Raw genomic sequence first — 25988 nt, 5'->3', positions numbered from 1 at the left:
CCAAGTAACTTTTATTCGAAACATTTTTTTATATCTCGAAAAATAAGCGAGATATATCGAAAAATGTCGATGAATAGCTCGGACACTTCCAGGAATTTGACGTCATTTCTTGGAAAAATTTTTCGATCGACCTCCTATCGTATCATGTTCTCCTAATACAAAGTCGCATTTTTGGACAAAAATTTTACTTCGATCAGGGAATTTCGATACGCACCTTTTTTATTAAATATCTCGCTTATTCTTCTAGATATTAAAAAATGTTTCGAATGAAAGTTGAATGGTTTCGAAAGGGCTATATTCCGGTGCTCTCAATTTTTTTGTGAATCAGCTCATAAAAAAATGATCAAGGTCACCTTTATTTTTTTAAATAGTAACATATACTTTCTCATACGCCAAACTATGCATCATGACATTCTCTATAAAAATGTATAAGGGTGTTTTTGCTAAAAAATCATTAGTTTAGGAGATATTAATTATTTTTTAAACTATAAGTTTTTTGCCATATATGGCTTAATACTTTTTTATAGAGGACACTAAGGGACAACGAATGGTGTATTAAAAAATGTACAGTCCCATTTAAAAAAACCACATTCGCGTTTATAACTCCTTAACCCTTTTATTTATAAAAAAATGAACAGCAGCAGGAGGTGCCCCCCTCGAAACCAAGTAACTTTTATTCGAAACATTTTTTTATATCTCGAAAAATAAGCGAGATATATCGAAAAATGTCGATGAATAGCTCGGACACTTCCAGGAATTTGACGTCATTTCCAAGAATTTTAGAGATACACAGAACCAGGCCCCAGTTCCAAGAACTTTAAAGATTCCGAGAATTCGACGTCATTTCCAAGAATTTCAGAGATTCCGAGAAATCGACGTCATTTCTTGGAAAAATTTTTCGATCGACCTCCTATCGTATCATGTTCTCCTAATACAAAGTCGCATTTTTGGACAAAAATTTTACTTCGATCAGGGAATTTCGATACGCACCTTTTTTATTAAATATCTCGCTTATTCTTCTAGATATTAAAAAATGTTTCGAATGAAAGTTGAATGGTTTCGAAAGGGCTATATTCCGGTGCTCTCAATTTTTTTGTGAATCAGCTCATAAAAAAATGATCAAGGTCACCTTTATTTTTTTAAATAGTAACATATACTTTCTCATACGCCAAACTATGCATCATGACATTCTCTATAAAAATGTATAAGGGTGTTTTTGCTAAAAAATCATTAGTTTAGGAGATATTAATTATTTTTTAAACTATAAGTTTTTTGCCATATATGGCTTAATACTTTTTTATAGAGGACACTAAGGGACAACGAATGGTGTATTAAAAAATGTACAGTCCCATTTAAAAAAACCACATTCGCGTTTATAACTCCTTAACCCTTTTATTTATAAAAAAATGAACAGCAGCAGGAGGTGCCCCCCTCGAAACCAAGTAACTTTTATTCGAAACATTTTTTTATATCTCGAAAAATAAGCGAGATATATCGAAAAATGTCGATGAATAGCTCGGACACTTCCAGGAATTTGACGTCATTTCTTGGAAAAATTTTTCGATCGACCTCCTATCGTATCATGTTCTCCTAATACAAAGTCGCATTTTTGGACAAAAATTTTACTTCGATCAGGGAATTTCGATACGCACCTTTTTTATTAAATATCTCGCTTATTCTTCTAGATATTAAAAAATGTTTCGAATGAAAGTTGAATGGTTTCGAAAAGGCTATATTCCGGTGCTCTCAATTTTTTTGTGAATCAGCTCATAAAAAAATGATCAAGGTCACCTTTATTTTTTTAAATAGTAACATATACTTTCTCATACGCCAAACTATGCATCATGACATTCTCTATAAAAATGTATAAGGGTGTTTTTGCTAAAAAATCATTAGTTTAGGAGATATTAATTATTTTTTAAACTATAAGTTTTTTGCCATATATGGCTTAATACTTTTTTATAGAGGACACTAAGGGACAACGAATAGTGTATTAAAAAATGTACAGTCCCATTTAAAAAAACCACATTCGCGTTTATAACTCCTTAACCCTTTTATTTATAAAAAAATGAACAGCAGCAGGAGGTGCCCCCCTCGAAACCAAGTAACTTTTATTCGAAACATTTTTTTATATCTCGAAAAATAAGCGAGATATATCGAAAAATGTCGATGAATAGCTCGGACACTTCCAAGAATTTGACGTCATTTCCAAGAATTTTAGAGATACACAGAACCAGGCCCCAGTTCCAAGAACTTTAAAGATTCCGAGAATTCGACGTCATTTCCAAGAATTTCAGAGATTCCGAGAAATCGACGTCATTTCTTGGAAAAATTTTTCGATCGACCTCCTATCCTATCATGTTCTCCTAATACAAAATCGCATTTTTGGACAAATATTTTACTTCGATCAAGGAATTTCCATACCAATCTTTTTTATTAAATATCTCGCTTATACTTCAAGATATTAAAAAATGTTTCTAATGAAAGTTGAATGGTTTCGAAAGGGCTATATTCCGGTGCCCTCAATTTTTTCGAGGATCGGCTCATAAAAAAATTATCAAGGTCACACTTATTTTTTTAAATAGCACCATATACTTTTTCATACCCCGATCGATGCTTCCTGGCATTCTCTATGAAAATGAATAGGGGCATTTTTACGAAAAAACCATTAGTTTAGGAGATATTAATTATTTTTTAAACTATAAGTTTTTTGCCATATATGGCTTAATACTTTTTTATAGAGGACACTAAGGGACAACGAATGGTGTATAAAAAAATGTACAGTCCCATTTAAAAAAACCACATTCGCGTTTATAACTCCTTAACCCTTTTGTTTATAAAAAAATGAACAGCAGCTGGAGGTGCCCCCCTCGAAACCAAGTAACTTTTATTCGAAACATTTTTTTATATCTCGAAAAATAAGCGAGATATATCGAAAAATGTCGATGAATAGCTCGGACACTTCCAAGAATTTGACGTCATTTCCAAGAATTTTAGAGATACACAGAACCAGGCCCCAGTTCCAAGAACTTTAAAGATTCCGAGAATTCGACGTCATTTCCAAGAATTTCAGAGATTCCGAGAAATCGACGTCATTTCTTGGAAAAATTTTTCGATCGACCTCCTATCCTATCATGTTCTCCTAATACAAAATCGCATTTTTGGACAAATATTTTACTTCGATCAAGGAATTTCCATACCAATCTTTTTTATTAAATATCTCGCTTATACTTCAAGATATTAAAAAATGTTACGAATGAAAGTTGAATGGTTTCGAAAGGGCTATATTCCGGTGCCCTCAATTTTTTCGAGGATCGGCTCATAAAAAAATTATCAAGGTCACCCTTATTTTTTTAAATAGCACCATATACTTTTTCATACACCGATCGATGCTTCCTGGCATTCTCTATAAAAATGAGGAGGGGCATTTTTACGAAAAAACCATTAGTTTAGGAGATATTTATTATTTTTTAAACTTTAAGTTTTTTTTAGAACTTGTTTATTTAACAGTTTCTCAGAGATGGTGTCATATATCAAAGAGAATTGTTTCGCCATCTCTTCGAGAAACAGTGAACCTTCTATTTAGAATTTTCTATGAAATGGCGCCACAAACGAAAGATTTTTTATGTGTGGTTATAAGCAATCGCGTAATCTGTGCAAAAATTGTTGAACTTTCTTTTTAATATATTCCACGAGGTGGCTCCTCTAATCAAAAATTATAAAAACTTTACTCTTGATAAATTTTTTCGCAACTTATAACAAGTTTGAGTCTTTGTCGAAGAGATGGCGCTAGTTGTTAAATATAATAGAATATAAAATAAATATAATAATACATGAAGATAAAAAAAAAAGAATAATTTAAATTTGTACATCATATATATATTTTATACATATTTTTGTATGTTATATATATATACTATATATTTTTATATTTCTATATATCATGTACATTTTATACTTATTGTTGTATTCTTATATACACATTTATACATATATTATATACCTGCACGTGTAAATTTCCTAAGCCATTGATCCTCTACTTTTCATGATAATAATTCAATAAACTCATTCATTTACGGCAGATACATATGACAGATTCGACTTTCTTTTAATATTTTTTTTTTTTTTTTTTTATTTCTTAATACAACGATACTTATTCTTCTTGGCTAGCTACCAGAAGTTCGACACTTTATGCTTCCCTACTCTATGTTTTCCTATTAATACATACATATAAAAACTAATAGCTGCGGGAGGGAGTGGAAACAAAGGGGTAGCGGAGGAGAGAGACAGGGAAGCATTGTTAGCCAAAAGACTGGGTAACAGAGTTAATGTCGCATTACGGCATGAACTGTATAAGGACGTGGGTTGTTTTAAACGGGAGAAAAAATAGTGGAGGAGGAATTCGTGAAAATGACGGAAACCACAGAGGAAGCCAGAGTAAGCAAAATGATAAACCTTGAATAATCTCAAATAGGACTTTTGATCAAAATTAATAATCTCTTAAAAAAAATCAGAAAAGATTAAAGGAATAAGTGATTAATACGATAACGAGTGGTTGCTAAGGAGATGGTAAATAAGGAGGATACCATTTTGCACGAACAAATTTACCAAAAGCTGTTCAGGATTTACTATCCTTAGATCTTGATTAGATAACGAGCATGATACTCGACATTTTCTCCAAGTTTTCACCGGTTACTTCACGCGAGATTCATTTTAAACTTGAAGACTCGTGTGATTTTGACTTTATCGCATCGGCCGATCGATTCTCCGCGTTCTTGCACGTAAGGAATGGTGCACTCTCATATGCAAATGCCGGGCAAGCTCGTGTCGTTGTTCGAACAGCGGATGTAACAAATATTCTTAATGTACCTATAAATGTTATTCGAATATCGACACGATGATAGCGATACAGCTTTCTCGAGCTTCGTGTTAAAAGGATATTCGCGTGCTCGTTGACTAATACGATACGAATCATATTTTAATACCGGTTTAATCGATGTTATGCTTGAATAACCATCAATAAGTTTTATTTTTCTATAAGGATATGAATCATTCGATATTTACGTAATCGATGATGTGGTACATGCATTTTTCGTAATTCGTAATATTTAGATCCGAAAGAAAAATGAAATTATTGACAAATGACAGTGATATAGTGAAAGATATTATGTATTCGTGATACACAATGACTGATGTGAAATTTTTATTGATGTTTTAGAATGATGGATAATTCAATATGATCTAGTAGAACAATTGAAAATAATTTTTTAATTTACAGAACGATTTTGTTTGACAAATACATTTTGACAAATATATTTATGGATATTTATCATAATTTAATAATAATGAATATATCTGTGTCTCGATTTTTCATTATGATAAATGATACGAATATGATGTGACATATTTAAGAGCTGTATATAAAAACTGAACTTGATCAATTCCATTAAGATAGATATATATTATTATTACATGTTATTTAAAAGTTGATGTTATGGGATCTAGTTCAATTATATAAAATAATATTATCTAATGATTCAATTATAAAATAAAATCGTGTGCATTATAAACAGATGTTCACTAAATCAACATTTTACATATATTATTAATTTAATTATTATTTTTTTACAGATCCATACAAAAAATTTAAGTGAATTTTTTTATTAATCAAATTTCACACATCTATATATATATCTACGTAAATATTTTAAATAAATACAATCTAAAAAGCAAAAGAATAATTAACTTTAAGTAAAGGCAATATTCAGAAATATCAATTATGTATCAAACAAGATTATATATAAAAAGAAATAAATTTTAAATTAGAATATGTCATTTTTAATAAGATTTTATTCTTAATATTATGTTAATAATACTATAAAAATGATATACTTAAAAATGATAATCTTACAATCTTTGTAGAAAATATTTTGAGATGTATTATTATTCTCAATTCAGCGTTGAATACCAACTTTCGAATCACTCACAATATTATTAGAATAATCAACACTTCCAGTCACGATATTTTTCTATCGTATAGCATAAATAACACATTGCAAAATTAACTTAATTTCGAAAAAGAATCACACAATCTCGATAATTTCATTGTATAATCATTCTGTCAATATTCCATCACGATACACCATTATATAACTTGTGAGAACTGATATTGGAGCTTAATGCTGCAACGACGAAAGAAGAATACACACGTTGTGGTATCAGTATCGACTACACTGGTAGCGCGGAAATTCCCACACGACACGAACGACGTATAGAAAAGCGGTACCAGACACGAATTCGTGGCACTGGAATTCGCTTACTGCTTACAAATCATTTCGATTCGACGTTCCAATCATTGGTAAAACTCGTCGTTGTGTTATCAGTTCGTTTATCGAGAAATTATATCTCTCTCTCTCTCGGTTCAATTCGTTCAATCATGTTCGTGCAAGCTCCTGCTTTGATGGTTCAACAAAGATCTGAGAATTCTGAAGAAGATAGCGAGGAAGAAGGAACCGGTGATGTTCTCCAGGTTGATCGTTCTTTTGTTTTTTAGATTGATATTTCTTTCGTTTTTTTATTATTCGAAGCAGAAAGGCAAGTGAAATTCGTGTTATTTTAAAATGGAATGACGGGATGATGAAATGTAATAAGTATTATTACAATGTGGTAATAAAAAGAATAATACTAAAAACATGATAATAATTAAAACTTGTTATTGCATAATTTTAATAAACTGGAAAAATTCTTAATATATTCTTAATATCTGACCAATGATGACAAAACCACTGAATTTATTATTACAGCAATAATTCAATATTATTTCCTTCATAGAAACGTCGGGAAGAATGCGAAAGAAAGGCAAGACGTGGGGAGATGGATCCCCGATTAGAATTCGCTTTCCAACTTTTGATGGATGCTACACAGTTATCACGTCACGAAGTCATGGATCACGTTTTCGAGGGAGATATGCTCGACGAAATCAATCAATTGTTCTTGCCACATATGAGATCCACCCTTCTCTGGTATTATCAAGAAGTGGAGGAACCTGAAACGTTGCGTCCTACAGAAACGGTTCAAATTTCAATCGTTATATTTTTTTGAATGAAAATAATAAACTTACTAAATAATAAAATTTACTAATCGAGTAAAATTTCAATGTCTAGGTACAAAGTAAAGCTTCGAGTTCTAGACCAAGTCCAAATACACCTGTACCAAAAGCGAAAGAACAAAAAGAAGTGAAGGAACCAGGAAAAAAAAAATTATTCCTTACCGATGGGTGGCAAGTTCCTTGTACTGGAATATGCATTTATATGTTCAGGTAGTTTTTATTTAAGTATTTAAACGGCTGAAGATTTAATTGGAAATTATTTGCTGCGTGAAAAAAATATTTCAAACAAACGTTCAAATCACTTCGAATTTTTTAATTATTCTATAGCTGAACATACATAGAATATATAAAAGTCATGGTAAAAAATATTAATTCAAAATATATTTTAACAATTAAATTTAAAGTATGAAGGAGAAACAGAATGAAACTTGGAATTTCTTTTAGATTAAACGTCTCGAAACAATTGCCCGAGGAAGGTTTCCAGAAAGATCTTTATACTGGTGTAATAGACACCAAGAAAGTGGAAATAATAACAGCAATACAAAGAGTAGTGGAACATGTCTTTATGGATGCACTTGCACATCCTGGTTCTGAGAAAGAGGACGATTGTCCAATGATTAAAAATCTTTTATTGCCAGGTTTAAGATCTTTCTGCAGCGCTCTGAAAGGTAATAATAGAATTATAGATAATTGACGTAAATGATATTTTAAAAATTCTTATAGTATGCGAACAGGTGGCTCGGGAGGGACGTATATTCGACGATAGCGAAGCTTTAATGGGGGAAGTACATAATTTCGAAGAAGCAAAAGCGTTTATGGCAAAAGATAACGCTGTAAATATTGTAGAAGAAAGAGTAAAATCGTGGATTAAATTATTGAAAAATTTCATGGTGGAAAGTAAACAGGTGAAACGAGAAAATGACAACTCTGGTCCACAACAAGAGTTGGAATACTGGAAAAGAAGGGGTGCTCAATTTAGTCAATTAGTCAATAAACTTCAGGTTTTATCTTTGTACTCTTATGTTATTTTATCAATTTTTATTAATAATTAAATTGTAATTCCTTCTATTAATATTTAGGACCATGAAATACGAATGTCTCTTCTATGTTTGCAAGTTGCACGCTCAAACTTAATAAAAGATTGGGTTGACGTTGAGGACGAAGTCACTTACTGCTACAACGAAGCTAAAGATAATGCAAAATTTATACAGGCATTAGAAAAATGTTGTCATTGTTTGTACTTGGACGATCCAGTAAGATAATTATAGCACTAATTGTTCAAAAAAAAAATAATTATAACTGAGTCTTTGAACATATATTATATCTTTAACCATATATTAATCACATAAAAAAGAATTATAATTATTTACTGATTAGTGTGAAAGAAAATTATTTATATTAAATAAAACTAATCACATAATATATTCTTCAGGTAAAAATGAGAGATTCCCTCGTCTCGTTGTTACAAACAGTCCGCTTAATATACAGCGTTTCGAGATATTATAACACTTCAGAACGAACTAGTTCATTAATGATAAAAATTACAAATCAAATGATTATAGCTTGTCGAGATTATGTCACAAATAGAGGACGTGAAACTGTTTGGAGTCAAGATCGAGCAGTTGCACGATCAAAATTGAAGCACTGTTTGAGATTAAACAAGTACGTTATAATTCGCTTATGAAAAATGATAAATTATTTTAATTCTTATTAAAAAAAAATTATTGGAAACTTTATTATTATTTGCAATTCTCTTCACGAATATATATGATTATTTAAAATTATAATTGATTATCTTTTAATACTTTGTTTTAATCTGAAATCTATATCTTTTTTTAAATATAGAAATTAATATTATCATTTTTTTCAGAGCTTACAGAGAAACTTACAGATTAGTTCGATGTTCTCCAGCAATAACCGAACAAGAATTCTCATTCTCAGAGACTCACGTGTTTGGAAGATTCGATTCCTTTTGCGACAGGATAAGAAAAATTTTAACCATGTTCGAATTGATACAAGATTATAAAAGCCTTTTCGAAAGAAGAATGGAGGGCCTTTTATTAGGAGAAGGTACGTAATTTTTCATTCATAAATACTTTTCTTCTTCTTTCATCCTTTTAAATTATCTTTCGTATTTCAATAGCATTAGACGATGCAATAAGAACTTTCGAAGAAACTGAAAAGGTTGCTACCACCAAAGATTACGATTATCTTGATCCAAGAAATACTGAATTTGATACGGACTACAATGACTTCATGACAAAAACTGATACCCTGAAACAGAACATCGGTAATATAATTGAAAAAAATTATGCAGATGTTTGGGAAACTCTTCAGGGTATACGATTTTTAACTCGATTCGAAAAAGTAAAGTGGCGCATTATAGTTGATTAATAATGCACGAGTAATTGTACATACAATATTTAAAATGGCACATTTTTTAATTTTTGAATTGTTGAATTCCTCAATTGTTAAATTTTTCTCAATAATGTGAATTCTTGAATTCTCTGAGATTTTCCTATTTTGAAATTTTAGAATTTTAGAATTTTGAGATTATTGACAAGCTTTTAAATATTTTATTTTTCTTTTCAATTTATAAATCTCAATTTTAATTTTTAAATCCTCAAATTGTTAAACGTATATAATTTTTCTTTATTTAATATTTTTAAGGTCAGTGAAAAAGTACCTTTGACGAAGTTAGATGAAAAATACAATATAGTAGTGAAATATTGCGATAGAGAAGTGGACAGAATATTGAAATTATTCAAAAGACAAAGAGATGATCCACCGTTACCAAGGCATATGCCAGCCATTGCTGGAAGATTAACTTGGGCAAATTCGTTAAAGTAAATAAAAAAAAAAAATTATTTAAATGAAATTTATTCTTCGTATATTATTTTTTCAAAATATTCTTTATTTAGAATACACTTGGATGAGCTAGCTACATCAGTTTCTAATCACCCAGTATTGAAGACACTTCCACTCAGTATGGAATTAGAAAAAAGATATAATTATGCCATCAGTATATTGAATCAATACAAGTCAGATATATCTGAAGTTTGGACTCATCAAAATTCCTGGGTCATCGAGGATTGTCTAAAACAGTAAATTTATTATTATCAATCTGTATTAAATTTAAAAGAAAACTTTATTTTATTTTAATCACCCAGATCTCTGCTGATGATAGACGAAAAATCCGGAAAAATCAAAGTTAATTTAGAAGAAAGGATCTCTCTTTTGATTCGAGAAGCTGATTGCTTAGCTAAATTGAATCTCCAAATTCCTATCGTCGCATTAACGATTTTAGCAAAAAAAAACTACTTCACGTTGATCACAAATTCTCTTCAATCGATGATCAAAGAGTTGGTTTTCACATCAAGACGCGTGAAATTGGAAGTGAGGCCATTGCTATTACCGCATTTGGTGCGAGTTGTATCATTGCTGGAACCTGGTTTGACTTCTTTAAATTGGACCAATCCAAAATGGAAGGAGTTTTATGAGAATACCAAAGAGCAGATTAAGGAATTTGATATACTCATTACAAGAGTTCACGATGTATATGATAATAGGTATCAATTTTTATTTTATCGTATATATTCAATTCAAAATTAAAGAATATATATTTTTCAAAAATTTTTATTAATTATTTTATTCGATTATCAGAATTTTCTGATCGATAAATTCTTATGAAATTGAATAAAGAAAATTTCCTTCGTTCCTTTCAAGAATTTTACAGGTGCTAACAGCTATGCAAAAGATTACTTTACATTCTATACCTGATCAACCATGGACGATAGAGGAATTCGTAGAGAAAACCGAAGAAATATGCAGACACGCAGCGGTAGATTTGTATCGTAAGAGTATGATGGTGGAAGAGGCGGTAGAGGAAGTGCTGGATCTTGTTAAGAATGCCACAGAAAATTTCAAAGACGCCGCTAATTCCAGTCAATTCGAGTTTTTTAATATCGAAGGTGAATACTGTGAATAGTTTCCTGAATTACTTAACGATAATCTACGATTCTTTTTCTTTTTTAATTAAAATATGATAAACCTCATTTTCCATATTTTTCGAATCGTTAATTTTCAATGGAATGAGCTTACAGAAAATGAAGAGGTGGTCGATCAAACTGTCCAACAAGATTGGTCTTTAGTTTGGAATTTATTTGACAATCCTCATCAATTATTAGCTACACCTGGTAGCTTGCCAAAGGGAATGCAAGACATGGTCCGAAATGCCGTATCCGAAATGAGAAGATATTACTCCAGAAAAGTCGTAGACGTTCTGATAAAAGTCATCAGAGGTTCATTAGACGCCATTAGAAAACGATTCATTCGAGAAATCGATCCAGGTGTTTTCCTATTCGATAAAATATAAAAATATCTTCAAATTTAGCGAACGATCGTATAAATAAATAAAATATCTTTCAAACAGACGAGATACCGAGTCCAATATTTCTACTTCATGCAACGTTAATGATACCAGTGGTGACCGTGAAACCTAGCTTAGACGATGTACAGGAAGTTTTAACTTTAATTGGCAAAATCATCGCTGGCGTCGCGAAAGGTGTATCGCAATGGAATTCTAGAGTTAACAAGGTAAGGTTTCTTGAAAATTTTTATCTCTTTGCTATCGGGGATGAGATATCGAAACAATATCTTTCATGAAAGTCTTCATGGGCGATTCAATTTTTATTAAACGATTCAATTCGACTTTTATTCAAATGATTGGATGAAATATCCAGAGTAATTAAAATTCTAATTAAAATATCTATTGATAAAAGAATTATTCTAGTAGCGTCTCGACATTGCTTGCTATAAATTAAATCATCTAACTCGTTATTTTGTTATTGACAATATTTTTTGATAATTCAGAGTACGTGGAATCAAATTTATTCAAGGAAAAATTTCGCAGACATCGTGATGCGTGCTCAAATGCAAGCGGCGAAGAAGAAGCAAGAGCAAGAAGATCCAAGAGCAAGAAGGAGAAGATTATTTAAAATCATTTCTGAAGAAAGACCGATTTTTCCTGTCCAAAAGCAGAATTTTCACGCGATGGTAATGGATAATAAAGAAGTGATGAAACTATTGTCAATATTAAACACTTGTATGCAAGAATTCAAGCCGGTAATAAATGAACTTAAATAAAGGATAATGAATAAAATTTCATTACGAATTATCTTCGTTTCAATGTAAATCCATAGGATCTTGCCGAATTTATCGATAGATGGAAACCGTATAAATTTTTATGGAAAAATGAGAAAAGTATGCGAGAATTGTTACAAATTTCTTTGCCTGAGTTTGAAGCTACACTTCGAAAACACAGTGAACTCGAAGATCTCTTAGCCACCGAGCCTGATATGATCATTTTTGGAAGATCAATTGCTGTCTCCACGGAAAAACTGAAATATGGCCTTTACACGGAAATTAAAGGTAAAGTAAAATTAATTTCAAAATCTAAATCACATTGAATTAATAAATAACAATAAAAAAACGATATGCATATAAACGATACAATAATAAAAAAACATTTTTTTCTACGTCACCAAAAATTCCAAAAAAGATTCTCAATTACTTATAAACATCTTAAAAATATTTTTCTAAAAAAAAAAAAAAAAAAAAACAAAAATGTCCACAGCGTGTACCCACAAAATTGGCCAAGCCATGAAAAAGAAATATCGCCGAGAAATGGAATACGTATATGCGTTAATGAACGAAATGGATCGCAAATTAGATCGTCAGATACGCGATCTGGACGATATACGTCTTATCATGGACACATTAAAGAAGATTCGTGAGCAAGAGGTCGACATGGAACTAAAAATCGATCCGATCGAGGAAGCCTTCAATATAGTCACGAGATACGAAGTGCCAGTTGATCAAGAATGTCTCGAGCAGGTGGACAATTTGAGATACACATGGCAACAATTGCTCGCAAGGGCACAAGAAATTCACGTATTGTTGTTGAAATTGCAACCACAATTCGAGGAAGATCTTAGATTGAATCTCGAGAATTTTCGTATCGACAGCAAGATGTATTGCGAGGAATACAGATCCTCTGGACCTATGCAACCTGGTCTCAGCCCAAGAGAAGCGTCGGATAGACAGATTTTGTTTCAAAATAGATTCGATGGAATGTGGAGGAAATTACAGACTTATCAGAGTGGCGAGGAACTGTTCGGTTTGCCCACAACTGATTACCCTGAACTTTCGCAGATAAGAAAAGAGTTAAATTTGCTTCAAAAATTATATAAATTGTACAATGATGTTATTGATAGAGTGAACAGTTACTATGATATTCCATGGAGCGAGGTAAAGCATTCCTCGTAAAATCAGTCTCTATTTTAATTCTAATAAAAATTTCAGTTTTATATAGAAATTTAGAGAGAATGTTTATAACTTTTTATCTAGGTCAATATCGAGGATATAAACAACGAATTAATGGAGTTTCAAAATCGGTGTCGCAAGTTACCGAAAGGTCTGAAAGAATGGCCCGCGTTCTTTGCATTGAAGAAAACCATCGACGATTTTAACGACATGTGTCCTCTTTTGGAATTAATGGCCAACAAAGCTATGAAACCTCGCCACTGGCACAGGATCATAGAAGTGACGGATTATTTGTTCGATCTTGAAAGCGAGGGTTTCTGCTTGAAAAATATTCTGGAGGCGCCGTTGTTGAAATGCAAAGAGGACATCGAGGATATTTGCATCTCTGCTATGAAAGAAAAAGATATCGAGGCCAAATTAAGAACTGTGGTGAACGAATGGTCGTCTCACGAGTTGACGTTTATGACGTTTAACAACAGAGGAGAATTACTATTGAGAGGAGACACAACTGCTGAAACGATCGGCCAACTCGAGGATAGTTTGATGGTGCTTGGTTCGTTGATGTCGAACAGATACAATGCACCGTTCCGTAAGCAGATACAACAATGGCTTACGGATCTGTCGAACACGAATGAAATTTTAGAAAGATGGCTATTAGTACAGAATATGTGGGTTTACCTGGAAGCTGTATTCGTTGGCGGTGATATAGCGAAGCAATTGCCGAAAGAGGCGAAAAGATTTGGTAAGATTGATAAAAGCTGGCAGAAAATCATGCAAAGGGCACATGAGACTCCAGGAGTGGTGCCGTGCTGTGTGGGCGATGATTTGCTTAAACAGCTTCTACCTCATCTGCAAGAACAATTAGAATTATGTCAGAAATCTCTTAGTGGGTAAGTTTTTTATTAATGGAATTTAAATTCTTGTGTAAATACATGTTTTTTATATTGTATACTATGTTTGCTATCATCCAAGAAACACAGAATTGATAAAATATAATATATAAATTTTAATCAATTTAGATATATTCAATATATGTAATGCAATATAAGAAAATATTGTTGCAGATACTTAGAAAAGAAACGTATGATGTTTCCAAGATTTTTCTTCGTATCAGATCCTGCTTTATTGGAGATACTTGGTCAAGCATCTGATTCTCACACAATACAGAATCATCTACTATCTATTTTTGACAATACACGTTACGTAAAGTTTCATGATATCGAATATAACAAAATGATTGCTATTATTTCATCCGAAGGTGAAACAATTTTGGTAAGTACTTTAATAGAGAATCAAATGATTGAAATATTGATTTATCAATGAAAAGTAACATTGATCAATATTTAAAATATAGCTCGAAAAGGCTGTAAGGGCGGAAGGTTCAGTGGAAACATGGCTAATGCAACTTTTACACACATCGCAACAATCCTTGCACTCGATAATCCGACAGAGTTACTTCATGATTAATGATATGAATTTCAATCTTCTTAATTATTTGGATAAAATGCCTGCACAAGTCGGTTTATTAGGAATACAAATGATCTGGACCAGGGATAGTGAAATGGCTTTGGCTCAAGCTCGTGCGGATAAAAAGATCATGGCGGAAACGAATAACAGATTTCTGGATTTATTGAATACATTAATCGATCAAACTACCAGAGATCTTGCAAAAATTGAAAGAACAAAATTCGAAACTTTGATCACTATTCACGTGCACCAACGTGATATTTTTGATATATTAGTAAGCTATAAAAGAATAATTCTTTTATTAATAGCAGATATAAATTGCATTTTATATTATAAATTGCATTTATAATATAGTATTGTAATCATTATTTATTACAATACTATATTTGAAAAATGACAATAAATATTTAAAAAGGTCCAAGCATAATATCAAATTTAAATATATATAAGTAATATAAAAAACTATTAAATTTTTATATCTAATTTTTCATAAAATAATATTTCTATTCGTTTTTCAAAAATAAATATATAATTTATAAAATTTTCCACGTAGTGCCGTTTGAATGTACGATCGATAAACGATTTCGAATGGTTGAAGCAATGCAGATTTTACTTCAAAGAAGATCTCGACAAAACATCGATCTGCATAACAGACGTAAACTTTACATATCAAAATGAATATTTGGGATGCACTGAACGACTCGTGATTACTCCGCTAACAGATAGGTAATTGTATCGAGAAAACTTATTTATTTAATTAACGAATCAATATAAACAAATTGTTCTCAAATTTATGTGCTATCATTTTACAGATGTTACATAACTTTGGCTCAAGCATTATCTATGTCTATGGGTGGCTCGCCTTGCGGCCCAGCTGGAACAGGCAAAACAGAAACTGTCAAAGATATGGGAAAAACTTTGGCCAAATACGTAGTGGTGTTCAATTGTTCGGATCAAATGGATTATAGAGGATTGGGAAGAATATATAAGGGATTGGCACAAAGTGGTTCTTGGGGTTGTTTTGACGAATTCAACAGGATCGAATTGCCGGTGTTGTCTGTTGCTGCTCAACAAGTTGCAGTCGTTTTGGCTGCGAAAAAGGAGAAAAAGAAGCAATTTATTTTTACCGATGGAGATCTGATAGACATGTGCCCTGAACTTGGAATATTTATAACAATGGTAAAAGAAACGATATAAGCATTGATAATATTGCATATATTAATTTTACAACAAAATATGTATCAATGCAATTTATTTGATTCTTATATCAAATATTTGATTTCATTTTTATGCGAATTTTTAGTTCTTTTAAATATGAAGAATTATTAAAATTATTTTACTTTTATTACGATACGTTTCAAAAATAATCTATTGGATATAAAAATGTAAGATTTTAATTAAAATGGATGATTACAGAATCCAGGATATGCTGGCAGGAAAGAACTTCCAGAGAATCTAAAGATACAATTTCGTACCGTTGCCATGATGGTACCTGATAGACAAATCATTATTAGGGTAAAATTAGCCAGTTGTGGTTTCCTTGAGAACATCACACTTGCTCGCAAATTTTACACTTTGTACAAACTCTGTGAAGAACAACTTACAAAACAGGTAATTATTTATCTGTTTATTATAACATATCTGAATAAATTTTATCGAACATGTTATTCGTTCTATTTAGGTACACTACGATTTCGGTCTAAGAAATATATTGTCCGTTCTAAGGACATTAGGAGCGGCAAAAAGGGTGAATTCGAAAGATTCTGAGAGCACTATTGTTATGCGTGTTTTAAGAGATATGAATCTTTCGAAACTCATTGGTAAATATTTATAATATTTGTATATAACAAAATTTAACTTACAAAATTTTTCTAATTTCAGATGAGGACGAACCATTATTCATCTCATTGGTGGCTGATCTCTTTCCAAATCAAGCTCTTGAAAAGACTTCCTATCCAGAATTGGAAGCAGCTATTAATCAGCAAGTAGAAGAAGCTGGATTGATATATCATCCTCCATGGGTGCTAAAATTGATACAATTATATGAGACACAAAGAGTGAGGCATGGAATAATGACCCTAGGTCCAACTGGTGCAGGAAAAACCACTTGTATACACATTTTGATGAAAGCTTTAACGCAATGCGGTAATTTTCATAGGTAATAAAATAATTTATACAAATGATTTTTCTGAAATTCAAAAATTCAATCATTCAAAAATTGTTTTTTCATGAAATAGCATAACTTACTTCGTCTAGAATTACACAATATTTATTTCAGAGAAATGAGAATGAATCCGAAAAGTATAACAGCAGCACAAATGTTTGGACGATTGGACGTGGCAACGAATGATTGGACAGATGGAATATTTTCAGCTTTGTGGCGCAAAACGTTGAAATTGAAAGAAGGAGAACACGTATGGTTGGTTCTCGATGGACCTGTTGATAGTATTTGGATCGAGAATTTAAATTCCGTGTTAGATGACAATAAAACTCTGACTCTTGCAAATGGCGATCGATTATCGATGTCATCTAATTGCAAAATCATCTTCGAGCCTCACAATATCGATAATGCAAGTCCAGCAACGGTATCCCGAAACGGAATGGTGTACATGAGTTCATCAGGACTGGATTGGAATCCTGTAGTCACTGCTTGGTTGAACAATCGAACACCTTTGGAACAAGAAGTGTTGGGTCAATGTTTCGAGAAGTCTTTTGCACAGGTAAAAAGAATTAATTCCTATTTATATATTCTTTCTCGAATATCTCCATTTTAAGAAATTATTTTTATTCAGATTGTTAGAGACGAAACAATTTTTAAAATAGAAAATAATAGATATACAATAATACTTACAATAATACTTACAATAATATATAACATTTTTATAGATTTATTCATGGAGCACTCAAGCATTATTGCTGACCATAGATGTTTTGCAATGCAACATAGTTAGACAAATGTTGTGCCTTCTTGAAGGTTTAATTCCACCAAAAACCATAGAAGAAGAGGAAAACGAAGAGACGGAAGAGGAAAAGAGACAACCGATGACAGCTGAACACCTGAAACATTTTTACGTTTTCGCTTTAGTATGGGGCATAGGAGCATTATTGGAAACATCAGACAGGCAAAAATACGACGTCTATCTCCGACAAAATTTCGAAAGTTTAGATTTGCCAATATCGGAAGAATATCCTGAAGCTAAGCTATTCGATTTCTACGTCACTGAAAAAGGTAAATGGGATACATGGACAAGTATGGTAACCAACTACGTATACTCTGAATATTCAACGTCCGATTATAGCAACATATTGGTTCCTATCCCTGATAACGTCAGAATAACATATCTAATCGATCTAATTGGCCGCCAAGATAAAGCAGTTTTGCTTATAGGCGAGCAAGGATCGGCCAAAACAGTGATGATGAAGTCTTATATGAAAAAAGCGAATCCTGAAACCACGTTGAGTAGATCATTCAATTTCAGCTCGGCTACAAGTCCGTATCAATTTCAGAAAACTATCGAAAGTTACATAGAAAAACGTCTAGGTAACACGTTCGGTCCACCAGGGGGGAAAAAAATGTTGATTTTCATCGATGACATAAATTTACCGCAAATCAACGAGTGGGGTGATCAAGTCACCAATGAAATCGTTCGACAGACGATGGACATGAAAGGATTTTACTCTCTGGAGAAACCTGGAGACTTCACTATCGTTGTAGACATAACATTTCTGGCAGCCATGTGTCAACCAGGTGGTGGAAGAAACGATATTCCGCAAAGATTAAAGAGACAATTCTGCATCTTCAATTGTACGTTACCTAACGAAGCTTCCATTGATCGAATTTTTGGCGTACTCTCAGAGGGTCATTATAACTCTAAAAGAGGATTTTCAATGGAAGTTAAGAATCTCGTGAAAAAGATGGTTCCTATGACGAGAATACTTTGGGAGAGAACCAGAACAACATTATTGCCTACACCGGCAAAGTTTCATTATATATTTAATCTAAGAGATTTGTCAAGAGTTTGGCAAGGTATGCTTGGTACACTATCTACAGTTGTCGACAAGGAAAACGTCCTCATGTTGTTGTGGAAACACGAATGCAATCGCGTATTCAGTGATAGACTCACTTTACAAGCCGATAAGAATTGGTTTAATGAAGAGGTTTTGAAAGTTGTGAATGAAATGTTGGGAGAAGACTATAGTAAAATGCTTGACAAAGATCCTGCATTTGTGGACTTTATGAGGTAAGTGTAATAGTATATAATATTAAGAATCGATATGAAATTTTTTTCCATTTCTTTCACGATCAACTTTAGAGATGCACCAGAACCAACTGGTGAAGAAGGTGAGGATACTGACGTGGAATTGCCGAAAGTATATGAACCGGTTTATGACGAGCAGATTCTCAGGGAGAGATTAGAAATGTTTCTTTCACAATTCAATGAAATGCAAAGAGGGTCTGGGATGGACTTGGTCTTCTTCCCTGATGCCATGCTTCATTTGGTTAAAATATCCAGAGTGATTAGACATCCGAAAGGGAATGTAATGTTAGTGGGCGTTGGAGGATCTGGCAAGCAAAGTCTCACGAAATTATCATCTTTCATCGCCGGTTATAAAACGTTTCAAATCACTTTAACAAGATCTTATAACGTGGCAAATTTCTTAGAAGATCTAAGATATTTATATCGAACGTGTGGAGCTCAAGGAAAGGGTACCACATTTATATTCACCGATTTGGATATTAAAGAGGAAGGCTTCTTGGAATATTTAAACAATATTCTAAGCTCTGGAATTATCAGCAATTTGTTCACTCGTGACGAACAACAAGAAATCATTTCAGAATTAACACCTATCCTGAGACGTGAAAATCCAAAACGAACGATCAACAACGAGCTTGTAATGGATTTCTTCCTTCAGAGAACTTGCCAAAATCTACACGTTGTACTTTGCTTCTCTCCTGTTGGGGAGAAATTTAGAAATCGTGCTCAACGTTTCCCAGCTCTTATATCCGGATGCACCATTGATTGGTTTCAACCATGGCCTAAAGACGCTCTGATCTTAGTCGCTAAACATTTTCTGCACGATTTTAACATAGTTTGTACCAACGAGGTTAAAGTTGAACTGGTGAACGCCTTAGGTTCTATACAAGACATCGTTTCTATGACATCTACGGAATATTTCCAACGATTTCGTCGCGCTACTCATGTCACGCCAAAATCATACTTGAATTTCATCGGTGGTTACAAGAATATTTACCAGAGCAAGCAATACGAACTCGGGGAAGGAGCTAAGAGAATGGATACCGGTTTAGCGAAATTGGAGGAAGCTTCGATATCGGTGGAAATTTTAAAAAGAGATCTCGATGTGATGGAAAAAGAGCTCGTACAAGCGTCTGAGAAAGCAGAAACGGTCCTCTTGGAAGTGACAGAAAGAGCAATGCAGGCAGAGGCTTTCAAGAATCAGGTGCAAAAGGTGAAGGAGAAAGCTGAACAATTGGTAGCTTGCATAGCAGAGGAGAAAGCATTGGCTGAACAAAAATTGGAGGCTGCTAAACCAGCATTGGAAGAAGCAGAGGCTGCTTTGAACACTATTAAACCGGCTCATATTGCTACCGTGAGAAAATTGGGTAGGCCTCCTCACCTTATCATGAGAATTATGGATTGCGTGTTAATTTTATTTCAACGCAAGATTGGACCTGTTATTCCGGATATGGCTGCACCATGCCCAAAACCTTCCTGGGCGGAATCCTTAAAATTAATGGCTAGCACCACGTTTCTACTTCAATTGCAAAATTATCCAAAAGATATAATAAACAACGAGATGGTCGAACTGCTTCAACCTTACTTTAAGATGGAAGATTATAATATGGAAACTGCCAGACGAGTTTGCGGTGATGTGGCTGGTTTATTATCTTGGACAAAGGCTATGGCTTTCTTTCATTCGGTGAACAAGGAGGTTCTCCCATTGAAAGCTAATTTAGCGTTACAGGAAGTAAGACTCAAGGTAGCAATGGAGGATTTGGCGAACGCCGAAAGAGAATTATCTGAAAGAGAAATGGCTTTGCAAGCGGTTAAAGAACAATATGACTCGGCTGTTTTAGAGAAACAAAGATTGACAGAAGCTGCAAACGTGTGCCTTAGGAAAATGACAGCCGCGACTGCGTTAATCAATGGGTTAGGTGGTGAGAAGATACGTTGGACGGAGCAAAGCAGCGAATTTAAAATTCAATTAGGACGATTAGTTGGGGATGTTCTATTAGCTACGGGTTTTCTATCTTACTGCGGACCTTACAATCAACAATACAGAGCTAGTTTAGTATCTTCTTGGATGAACATTTTGGCAACCAAATCTATTCCCTTCACTGATAATCTAAATATCACGAATATGCTCGTGGACAGTGGAACGATATCGGAATGGACGCTTCAAGGATTACCTAATGATGAATTATCGGTGCAAAACGCGCTCATTGTGACTAAATCATCCTCTTATCCTTTATTAATAGATCCTCAAAATCAAGGAAAAATGTGGATAAAGAACAAAGAATGTATGAACGAGTTACAGATCACATCCCTTAATCACAAATATTTCAGAACTCATCTTGAGGACAGTCTCTCTCTAGGTAGACCGTTGTTGATAGAAGACATAGCAGAAGAGCTGGATCCAGTTCTCGATAACGTGTTGGAAAAAAATTTTATTAAATCTGGTTCCATCGAGAAGGTGATCGTCGGTGACAAAGAATGCGACGTGATGCCAGGTTTTATGTTATACATCACCACGAAATTACCAAATCCCGCGTACAGTCCAGAAATTTCGGCAAAGACATCGATAATCGATTTTACAGTCACAATGTTAGGGTTAGAAGATCAATTACTCGGCAGAGTGATCCTTATGGAAAAATCAGATCTGGAGGCCGAAAGGGTGGCCTTGTTCGAATCTGTAATGACGAATCAACGATCGATGAAGGAATTGGAAAGTACGTTGTTACATCGTCTCACGTCTTCTGAAGGCTCTTTAGTGGACGACGAAGCACTTATAAACGTGCTCAGAGAAACTAAGGTAACCGCAGAATCGGTGAACGAGAAATTAAGAGTGTCCGCGTTAACTGAAAAGAAGATCATGTTAGCCCGTGAAGAATTCCGTGCCGTTGCATCAAGAGGATCTATCTTATATTTTCTTATTGTAGAAATGAGCAACGTGAACGTAATGTATCAAAATTCGTTGAAACAATTTTTGACTATATTTGATAATTCCATTACCAAATCTGTAAAAAATTCTATTACTAGTGAACGAATAAACATAATTCTCCGACATCTTACGTACGAAGTGTGGGCCTTTACTTTGAGAAGTTTATACGAACGGCACAAATCGTTGTTCACTTTGATGCTAGCGATGAAGATAGACTGTCATCGTGGTGCAATTTCTCATACAGAATTCAATGCTTTTATAAAAGGTGGTGCATCCTTGGATTTAAATGCAGTTATCCCAAAACCGTTTAAATGGATTCTCGATATAACCTGGTTAAATTTGGTCGAGATTAGTAAATTAGACATATTTTCGGATATACTGACAAAAATTGAATTTGGTGAAAGAGAATGGCGAATATGGTACGAGAAAGAGAGACCTGAAGAAGAAGAACTTCCTTGTGGATATCAAAAGAAACTCGATGTGTTCAGAAAGTTACTTTTAATCAGATCATGGAGTCCAGACAGAACATTATCTCAGGCAAAAAAATACGTGATTGAATCATTAGGAAGAGAATATGGGGAAACTAAGATATTGGATCTAGAAGCTACTTGGTTAGAATCTGAAGTAAGAACACCGCTTATATGTATACTTTCGATTGGATCAGATCCTAGTCCACAGATCACAATACTTGCAAAACAAAAATCTATTCGTAAGCAAATTGGTAAAATATAATTTACTTGAAAATGAAATCGAGTTATTCGAAATAATGTAATTTTTATTTAAGAATTACGATCAGTCTCCATGGGTCAAGGCCAAGAATTTCATGCTCGAAAATTTATCTCCGATGCTATGAACACTGGAAGTTGGGTATTGCTACAAAATGTTCATTTGTCTCTTCCATTTTGCACGGAAGTCATGGACGCTTTAGTTGAAACAGAAACCGTGCACGAAACATTTAGGCTTTGGATGACTACAGAAGTCCATTCGCAATTTCCTATCGGTTTATTACAGGTTCTAATCTATATTTTTTATATCTTGTAATTTATAAAAATATAATCACATGTAATGCCATTTCAGATGGCCATCAAATTTACAAACGAACCACCGCAAGGTATTAGAGCCAGTTTAAAGAGAACTTACCAGAGTATGACACAAGACACATTGGATTACAGCACACAATCGCAATGGCCACCTTTACTATACGCTGTTGCATTTCTACATACAGTAGTACAGGAACGTAGAAAGTTTGGACCTCTTGGTTGGAATATACCTTATGAATTTAATCAGGCTGATTTTTCTGCTTCTGTTCAATTTATACAAAATCACTTGGATGATATGGATCCAAAAAGAGGTGTATCATGGCCAACTGTTTGCTATATGCTTGGAGAGGTTTGATAATATTAATATTAATATTATTATTATTATTATTATTATTATTATTATTATTACCTTTATTGAAAATGTCCATTTCATATCTTCTCTAAAATTAACAAATATCGTAGGAATAAAACATCTAATATTTATTTATAAATTCAGGTTCAGTACGGTGGCAGAGTCACCGATGATTTCGATAAACGATTGTTAACTACATTTACGCATGTTTGGTTCTGCGATGTATTATTACGATCTGGTTTCGAGTTTTATCGTGGATATAAGGTACCACAAACCAAGAATCTTCAAGGATACTTGGATTACATTGATGGTTTGCCTGCAATGGATACACCGGAAGTTTTTGGTTTACATCCGAACGCGGACATTACTTATCAAATAAACACGGCAAAAGGAATACTTGACACAATTTTGAGCGTTCAACCTAAAGAAGGAGGTGCGCAAGGAGGTGAAACGAGAGAGAATGTCGTATACAAACTTGCCACAGACATGTTGGCCAAATTACCGAAACAATACAATTCGTTCGAAGTGAAAGAAGCGCTTCAACGAATGGGAGCCCTGTTACCGATGAATATATTTTTAAGACAAGAAATCGACAGGTATAATTTTTTATGGAATTTTTTTTCATCCTTCTTTTAAAGATTGTTTCCTTATTAATTAAATTTACAGGATAAGCAAAGTTATTAAAGAAGTGCGCAATACTTTAACAGATTTAAAATTAGCTATCGAAGGTACCATTGTGATGAGTCAAGGTTTGCGTAAGTCATTAGATGCAATGTACGATGCTCGTATTCCGGAAAAATGGTTAAAAATATCGTGGGAATCGGCAACATTGGGATTTTGGTATACGGAACTTTTGGAACGAGATTATCAATTCAGATTATGGTGCATTTATGGCAGACCTAAAGTCTTTTGGATGACTGGTTTCTTCAATCCTCAGGGATTTCTAACTGCTATGCGACAAGTTAGATAAATATGTTTCAATTTATAATTTAATCTAATTTTCCTAAATTTAATTTAATTTCTTTAATATAATGTAATACAATGTTCCATTATATAATATCAATTGAAAAGAATATTATTTTAAGTATTATTTATATTTTAGTAAATTTGAATATTTCGCAGGAAGTGACTCGAGCGCATAAAGGATGGGCTCTTGATTCTGTAGTGTTGCAAAATTTGATCACAAGATTTAATAAAGAAGATATAAAAAATCAACCTCAGGAAGGAGTATATGTTCATGGTCTATTTTTGGAAGGAGCCTCGCTCGATCGTAAAACAAGCAAATTAGTAGAAAGTAAACCGAAAGTTCTATATGAACAAATGCCAGTGATATATATTTATGCAATAAATACAACTGCAGGAAAAGACCCGAAACTTTATGAATGTCCTATATATAGAAAACCGCAAAGAACAGATTCGAAATACATCGGATCGATAGACTTCGAAACCGATCATAATCCTCGACATTGGACATTACGAGGTGTAGCTCTTTTGTGTGACATAAAATAAAATAAAATATCTCAATGGTTTCTCAATTTTTATTATTCTTTCTATTTCTATTATTTTCTTATTCTATCTATTTATTTTATCTATTTATACATTAAAAAACAACAAAAATGTTATATACAACTAATAGACTTAATGAGTTCAAACATTTTTTTCTTTTTCAATATGCACATTTATCAATCCTATAATCATTAGTACTTTTTTTAAATTTATTGTGTTTTTGTGAAAAATATATATTAGCTATATTGACTATAATAAAAGATTAATTTTCAATCTTTTTAAAAATGTTCTAATAGTAGTTATTCTATAAATTATTCTATTATATATTCTATAAATAGTTCATTCATAGAATAATTAATTTTTTGATTTTTTAAAATATAATATCTTCATTTTTATTTATATTATATTCTATTACAATACTTTTTCTTCGATTTTATATATAATTTATAAATATTATAAATTTATTAGTATTTTGAAAAATATAAAATATAGAAAATGATGTTCACAATATGCAAATTAAAAAGCAAATTAAAAGAAAATTAAGAAATGATTAAGAAATTAAATCCAATTCTAATTTTTATTTCAAATCTAATTTAGATTTTTATATATATATAAAAAAAAATATTATTTCCTGTAAAATAAAAATTAAATTGTTATAAAATATTGAATAAAAATTTATAAAATCAAAATAATTGTTTTTAGTAATATAAATATGTGGCTTTAAAATATTTATTGATTAAATTCAGATTTTAATAATTTAAATATTACTATAGAAAACAATTTTCGTTTGCTAATAAAAAAGAATATTATTTCTATTTTTCGTTCCGCCCTAATATATACCCATAAATATAAATATATTAAATAGGAAAAGAAAAATAATATAAAATTTATTTGAAATAGTTATTTTTTTTCTGCATTTTTTATATTGGAATGATTTAAAATTCTGTAAGAAAAAAAGTAGAAGACAATAAGTAATCTTTCATATTATAATATATTGATTTTAAAATAA

General features: G+C 32.5%; 1 protein-coding gene and 1 long non-coding RNA gene across 2 annotated transcripts; one reads left to right on the top strand and one right to left on the bottom strand.

The window, feature by feature from the left end:
* Window positions 1-5597: 5597 nt before the first annotated feature.
* LOC147656512 (uncharacterized) lies at window positions 5598-16923 on the bottom strand. The gene is made up of 3 exons (XR_015294291.1): window positions 16762-16923; window positions 14111-14281; window positions 5598-7045 (listed from the first exon to the last, which is right to left on the bottom strand). It is a non-coding gene; the product is annotated as an uncharacterized LOC147656512 (long non-coding RNA).
* Window positions 6273-25008, top strand: Dhc1 (dynein axonemal heavy chain 1). The gene is made up of 34 exons (XM_012493143.3): window positions 6273-6529; window positions 6832-7071; window positions 7164-7318; window positions 7553-7776; window positions 7832-8109; window positions 8188-8361; window positions 8541-8770; window positions 8979-9178; window positions 9252-9475; window positions 9779-9954; window positions 10030-10212; window positions 10279-10677; window positions 10835-11079; window positions 11212-11457; window positions 11541-11704; window positions 11981-12232; window positions 12310-12538; window positions 12744-13417; window positions 13517-14322; window positions 14497-14704; window positions 14787-15173; window positions 15453-15625; window positions 15712-16078; window positions 16316-16510; window positions 16581-16719; window positions 16781-17057; window positions 17178-17619; window positions 17786-19140; window positions 19213-22790; window positions 22866-23092; window positions 23159-23470; window positions 23618-24069; window positions 24140-24434; window positions 24596-25008. Exons 1-34 carry the CDS (start codon window positions 6437-6439, stop codon window positions 24980-24982), a joined length of 13986 nt encoding a protein of 4661 aa, XP_012348597.3. The 5' UTR covers window positions 6273-6436; the 3' UTR covers window positions 24983-25008.
* Window positions 25009-25988: the final 980 nt, after the last annotated feature.

Source organism: Apis florea, unplaced genomic scaffold, assembly GCF_048593485.1.
Source record: "Apis florea isolate Af1SG1 unplaced genomic scaffold, ASM4859348v1 contig_3732_pilon, whole genome shotgun sequence".
NCBI lineage: Eukaryota > Metazoa > Arthropoda > Insecta > Hymenoptera > Apidae > Apis > Apis florea.
This window is presented reverse-complemented; position numbering and strand designations above follow the sequence as displayed.

Excerpts from the sequence above, each read along its gene's own strand:
- Dhc1 (XM_012493143.3), top strand. The coding sequence starts at position 6,437 with ATGTTCGTGCAAGCTCCTGCTTTGATGGTTCAACAAAGATCTGAGAAT. Across the intron at positions 22,791-22,865 it reads TGCAAAACAAAAATCTATTC|AATTACGATCAGTCTCCATG; the intron begins GTAAGCAAATTG and ends TTTTTATTTAAG. Across the intron at positions 23,471-23,617 it reads TTTGCTATATGCTTGGAGAG|GTTCAGTACGGTGGCAGAGT; the intron begins GTTTGATAATAT and ends TTATAAATTCAG.